This window comes from Phaethon lepturus, unplaced genomic scaffold (genome assembly GCF_000687285.1).
Source record: "Phaethon lepturus isolate BGI_N335 unplaced genomic scaffold, ASM68728v1 scaffold11689, whole genome shotgun sequence".
In the NCBI taxonomy this organism is placed as follows: Eukaryota; Metazoa; Chordata; class Aves; order Phaethontiformes; family Phaethontidae; genus Phaethon; species Phaethon lepturus.
In genome coordinates this window covers 32,467-39,357 of record NW_010562812.1, presented here as the reverse complement: position 1 = coordinate 39,357, position 6,891 = coordinate 32,467, and the positions used below count along the sequence as shown (strand labels likewise).

The 6,891-nt window shown below is 37.6% G+C and overlaps 1 protein-coding gene across 1 annotated transcript in view; it reads right to left on the bottom strand.

Annotated features, from left to right (window-relative positions):
* The window catches only part of CLEC16A (C-type lectin domain family 16, member A), a 71,927-nt gene that overhangs the window by 40,262 nt on the left and 24,774 nt on the right, over positions 1-6,891 (bottom strand). Inside the window, 4 exon segments of the mRNA XM_010294403.1 lie at positions 2,386-2,514; positions 4,763-4,813; positions 5,447-5,491; positions 5,994-6,103. Of these exon segments, the coding sequence (XP_010292705.1) occupies positions 2,386-2,514; positions 4,763-4,813; positions 5,447-5,491; positions 5,994-6,103 (335 nt within the window).

Sequence of the window (6,891 nt, the reverse complement as noted above, 5' to 3'; positions counted from 1 at the left end):
TCTTTCCCTCCTAGACAGAGCATTACTTTTCCTCATGTACATACCCTATAAAACTGATGCCACTCATCTCCAAATATGTAATCACACTTACTGCAGGAGTACGAAAGAAAATTAGGACTTTAGCCTTTGCAAGAAAAAAAGAAAAAAAAATCACGAACATCAGATGAAAAAAGGGAACTACACCATGCTTTCTACAGTACTGATAGACCTCATTTTGCTAGTAATATCAATATAAACCCAGAAGCATGTGATTTGTGACTTCCTGTAACATTTTATTAGATCTCAATAAAACAGCAGAGCAGTTCAGTGGCGTACAATTTTTTCAGCTGAATTCCATTTTCTTGATTAAGTAGGAACAAATATGAATTCATGTCTACATTAGAGAACTATGCATTATGATGAGGTATACTTCGTGCCGATTCCTTCATTTATATACACATACCATGTGTAAAGAAATAGCAGTTTGCAGAGAAACCTACCAGTATGGTATTACACTCCCACAAAATAGAGTTCTCACAGGTAGTTCAAAACCTTCTCCAAGGTGCAGAGTTCAAGACTCTGTTCATTACTTCCCCAATAAACACATAAATGAGTTCATATTATTCTAGGTGACTGCTAAGCAGTGCCATCTTTAGGCACTATAGAAATCAGAAGGAAGTATTGCAACCAACAAGCAGTAACTGAACTATCAACAATTCAAAACAGCATCCGGTTCTGAGCAGAAGGCTTCATCAAGCAGCAGCAACTGATTTCAGAAAACACCCTAACAGCTTCTGGTCATTTTAATATTTTTAAGTCAGAGGGGTTGGCTGTCCGGATTTTGGAGATGTGCCTTTGATAACTCAAGAGATTATCGCATTTCTGAGAGTTCCTCCTAAACTTAAGAGGAAAAGATCTGCCACTTAGAGGGACTTTCTACAGCAAAAGAAGAAGTGAGAGCCTAAAAAGATCTGATCTCTAAGAGATCAAGAAGAACTAAGAACTCATGATATAATCAAAGTACGGGACTTCTTCACTTGCTAGTGAAATAAAACCAGAGAACTTTTTTAGAATCATGCCACGGGATGCTCAGAATTGAATCACTACCCATTTGAAACTGTCAGCAAAAAGGACCTCCAGCAGGTAAAGTGACAGCAGCAATGACAAGACATACCTGAAGTTCAGCATATTGTTATAGCAATTCAACCTAAGAGAGGTAGCCTAGCTGGGAGAAAGTAGAACAGGAATTCTAAGAAATTCTAAAACTTGAAGAGCAATGCGATCAGGGGAAGGAGGACCAACAAGAAAGCATTCTGGGAGTTCTTGCTGATGAAAAAAACCCTTCCATCCCAAAGAATTCACAGGAATATTTGTATTGAATTTTGAATTTCCACCAACAGAAGTTAAGCTATTCCTTATTTAGCACATGAAAAACCATAGGGCTGTCAGTTTCCATTAACATGCATTTCTAAGTATCATCCTGTTAAATGCCTCAGAGAGAATTCTAGGAAGCATTCTTGCTTTCTAAGAACAATACTTTTCAAGATAATTCACTGTACTTTATCAAACTTAACTTGTGATAAAAGCTGTGTGGCTTATAATAAGTAACGAAAACAAATGTTTTTTGAAGATTCCGGGAAATATGTTTTTTCTTCAAGAGTACTTGAATATACTTACATATACACTTACATAAATGCAAAGCTACCCAAAGAACAGCACTTTTCAAATAATAATGTCATGCAGTAATATATCTTTAAGACTTACTGGCACTGCAAGACTTACAGGGCACTGCTAGATAAGGGCCGAAAACTGATTATCCCAAGAATGCAGATAATGATGTTATTATTCAAGTCAGTATCTCCTCTACAGATTGTGTCAGTCATAAAAAACACGTATTTTTCTGTTTTTCTCCTCACTCTGAAGATCTCTATCATGAATTACTTCAGCAAGATGAACACTCCTGAGTAGAATTATATTTTTTGCTATGTCTAGAAACACAAGCAATATGAAGCCAGCCAGCCTTCCAGTGGAGATTCTTACTACAGGAATATAATGACAGATAGACTGAGATATCAGATCACAAAAGGAAGCTGACAATACATTAATGAGTATCATCAAAATGCCTTTTTATGTAGATGTCTCCAAAGTCTAAAAAAATTAAAACCCCAGTGCAAAAACATGTTGAATTGACTACACACGAGAAATCATAGAGAAAAAGTTTCTCCACGGGGACAGGTAAATATTATATACTCTATACACAGATCTGTCTTCATCAAGTCTTTATGATTTTATGGATGAAGCTTCCCATCAAGCAGCTTTCAAGGAAAAACACTGGTATTTCTAGAATTGTTTAAAGCCTTTGGCATCATTGTCATGAATGAATGTAAGAAAAATAGTCTTACTCACTCTTCGTGTTCTTTCCACGTCTCCACAAGGCAACCTTTTCACAAAATCAATACCAGTCAGTGGTGTTCCCGTTGGAGGCAACAAGATTGAGGCATCCATCATCAAGTACTCTACATTCATGGGTTTAATCTATAAAAATATTTTAACATTGATTACTATACAGAGCAATAAGCATTTGCATCTTTACTTTCAAATACAACTCATAGTTGCGTATTTTAAGAGGAAGGAACTCAGAGTTCTGAGAATTTTTTTATACCATCCATCTTATTTTAAGGTCATTACATGCAATCTCTATTTTATATTTGCTCATCATTCCCTAACACACTTGAAGTTTCCATACTGAAAAAAACATCCACAGTAAAAGCTCTGAAAGATTACAGAAAAAAAGCTATTTCAAGAGTACTAAAAACCAAAGTCCGCTAGGTTTGATTTTAAGTTTTGACTCAAACTTGCATTTACTTCAATCCTAAGAAAAAGTTTTCCCATATATTTTTCTCTCCAAAAAGAAGTCTCTAATAATGCAACAGCTTTCACACTACACCATTCCCTCCCACCTTGCCACTAACAGAGTCTCTCCCTTACATGGTTGCTTATTTTTTGAATAAATAATGCCTGAAATATCTATCTATCCTTCTGTGCCTTTGGGCAATTTCATCAAAATTCTATTATATACACATGCACTGCAGACATCAGCTTCTTTTTGCCAGAACGACCGCTGGAATGGCTAAAATGTATAGAAGCCCTTCCCACAGCTTGAACAATATTCTGCATAGAAGAAAATGCAGTCACATGGGCATTCCAAAATAGCAAACTCTAACTGGAAGCATTCCTGGACACTTTGCAATGGTCTGATACCATTGAAGTAGCAGACTGAAACAAGGTCCAGAATTTTCACAGTACAGTCTTGAACTGCTGCCTTGCACACATACAACCTCAAAAAATAGTCTTTAGCAAATTTCTCTGATCTCAGAACAATTCAACTTCAGTGTCTAAAACACTGGATTAACAAATTCAATTGATGTGTATGTAGATTTTTCTACACATTTTCTACACAATAACAACACAGAACTAACATTTCTAACAAGTAAATAACTACTTCAGATGTAATTCATGTGAGCGCACCCTGATTTAAACAACATTTTACATCATAAAGGTGAAGAACATTAAAAAAGGAAACTCACTGCTGAAGGACTACACTGTTCAATTTACTTGCTCCTCTGAACTTCCCATTTATCATTATATGAAGACACAATTTTTTCCTTCGTCATTCAGACAGAGCAAGTATACTTCTGCCTTCATAGAAGCTCTATACCATATTATTTCCAAAACTCATCTGATGAGACACCATCAGTGCTAATTAGCACTTAAATCAGCCCTCTCAGCAAGTCATTTGCTAGCTAGGCAAATAAATATGCTTTAAGGAAAACAAAGTTCAATAGTATTCAATATTGAATTGAATATTCAATAATTTTAGGATGTAGGTCTGTCTTATGGTAAATAAAAAAATGCAGTCTCAGAAATAGACATACAACAGAAAAACCTACATGTATAGTGAATCTGCAACACAAAAATGATGCTAGTATCGGTGCCACTTCTCAACCTAAAAGTACAGCAATACTTAACTACTAAAAAAATTAAATGTTGCACTAAATATTTCTATTATTTAGGCTAGTAAGATACATGCAAGATGCTTCCCATATTAAAAGACATATCAACTGCAGATTGTGCTTCTTCAAAAAAGACAACTGGTGGTTACTCATTAAATCCCTGTACCACTGTGGGGAAAAAACTTGTAACTGACTACCCATAATATTTTGATCTCAATTCTAACCTAAGGATTGAAACACATAATTAGTTTTAAAACATGTTTACAGGTTAAATACGAACTAAGATCAAGTTTAGTAATCTGTTAAAACTTTCACAGCTGGTAGTGCGGTGCAAGCAGTACCTCTCCTAGATGAGACAAAGGCCCTGACATTTCCTCACTAGAACCCTGTTCTCTACTAGTAAGTGAAGTGGTACCACTCAAATCTGAAACAATGCTGGGCTTTAGAAAGATATAGGAAGATTTTCACATTGTTTAATAATTAGAAAAAAATGAATCCAATGTCTCATTTCCCAGGATAAAGTAATTTTTGTATACTCACTTTCAGAAAGTAATAGGCTTTTCACAGCTCCTTATTAAATAAATTTCATATAAACAAAGCAAGCATAGACACAACTCCTCAGACACACAAAAAACCCACCCACATTTTGTTATTCTACTCCTGGAAATAAGGATACCACCATACTCAGTCATTATCAGTAAGTACTTGTTCTTGCTGCTGTGCTGTATCTGGGTGTGAGGATTTGGCAGGGCAGAAGGGGTGTCACTTACTGTCATACTCCGGTATTCATCTTCAAACATATCCAGAAAAATTTCTTCTCCCTTCCAAAAAAAGGGATACGGACATATCATGAATCCTTATGGCTACGGAGCCATGCCTGTTTGGTTTTGTTTCGTTACGTACAGGGTGTTCCTGTCCAGGACAGGGCGGCAGGGCTGCAGGGGCCTCTGTGAGGAGAGGCCGGGGCTGCCCCGTGCTGGACCCGGCCGGTTCCAGCCGGTTCCAGCCACCTCCAACAGCCCCACTGCAGGACTGAGCCCCTCAGCAACACTGACAGCACCTCTGGGAAAACATGTTTAGGAGAGGGAGGGAGATTCCTCTGCAGCCTGTGGAGAAGACCATGGTGGAGCGGATGCCCACACTGCAGCATCAGAGCAGGTGGGTATGCCCTGAAGGAACGGCGGTCTGTGCGGGACCCACACTGAAGCCCTTTTTTTTCCTGAACGACTGCAGCCAATGGAGGAGAGCATTCACACTGGGGCAGGGGAGAAGCGTGCGGAGGAAGAAGCAGCAGAGCTGAACCATTAAGGACTGACCCCAAGCCCCCATTTCCCATCCCCCTCGCACCACTCAGCAGGAGGAGAAGGTAGAAGAGGAACGAAGGAGTGAAGTTGAGCCTGGGAAAAGGGAGGGGTGGGGAGCAGGATTTTTCTTACAGCGTTCTGCATATATACCTTATAGAAACGACGAAGGAGATGAACGCTTTCTTCCCTTGCACCCTAGAAAAGATAAAATAGCTGTGTTTCAGAGTAAGTACACCGTTTACCCAAAAATCACATTTAAAAAAACCACACCCAAAAACTCATACAGAAGAGACTGTCCGTTAATATCCTCATACTCATAGTCTTCAGCCCAGAAGTTGATAGAACACAGCTCTTGCACTTCTGAAAATACAGCTTATGTGAGCTTGTTGGTTTCAAAAACACTTTTCTTTACATTGTTGAGATAGATAACATACAAATTGCAGGAAGAAAATTAAGCATAACCCTGCTAGAGAAGTTAAGACTTTAAATAGCAAAGTAACAGCAAAGCTGAGAACAGAACATAGGGTATTGATTCTTTACATTCACCGCAGAGAACCCCCAGTGGAAAGATGTTCTAGAAGCTCAAATTTCACATGTATGCTTATTGCAATCAGAAATGAAACAAATTTATTCAACTATACTGCAAGACTCAATGACAAGTAATTCTGTGACTAGTAATTTGAAAGAAAACACTTACCTCAAGGCAAGCAAGGTGAACATCTTTTATGATGCTGCCATTTTTAGAAAACACAAGCTGCTTCAACAACAGGCAGCCAAGTTCTAAAGTTGCCAAACGAATTTTTCCATCTATGAAAAGAAAATTTCAATATAAAAAATAGTAGCAGTTTAAGTATTGCTCTTCTCATTAGCCAATGTTCTTAAACGTTTCTACTCTTCTCTGCAACTGTCACAAACTTTGCTCCTCTGTCATACACACCCTATCTGACAAGGATGAGTGCTGATGCTGGCTTACAATGCTGATGGCTATAAAAAAGTTAAAAAAAACCCAAAATTGTAAGAATGATTTAAAGCAGAACCATGCAACAAGAAGGCAATAAAGATTAATACTATTAGAAAAGCAGCCGAAAATAATGCCTTTATCAATCTCAAATCTCAAGCACAGGTTGAATTACATTAAAATTACAAAAGAATCACAGACACTTGGCATGGATAAAGTTACAAGATCAAAGAAAGTTTTGTATACAGCATACTAATAAGGCATAGCTTTTCCTTAAAAAAAAGTCCAAAGGATTCAGACACAGCCTGGATGTGAGAATCTACCAAAGTCAAAGAATGCACTGAGATTTTAAGCTTATAGTTTCAGGAGGAGTAAAAAGAAAAAGTTATTAGAAACGTACAGTCTGAGCTCAGTGATCAATGCTAAGACAATATACCCAAGAGACAGACAGACATCTTAGTTTTTGACTCCAACTCCCAGCTACTAATTTACAAGTTAGCACTATGCTGCCAGAAACTAAAGATACAAAGGTCAGTACCCCCAAAAAGAGAAAAGGAGATGTTCTACAGAGAATTTAGCAAGCTTAATTAAAAAAAGCTATTTCCACACCTTGCCATAAGTGCTTTTGTTTAAATAA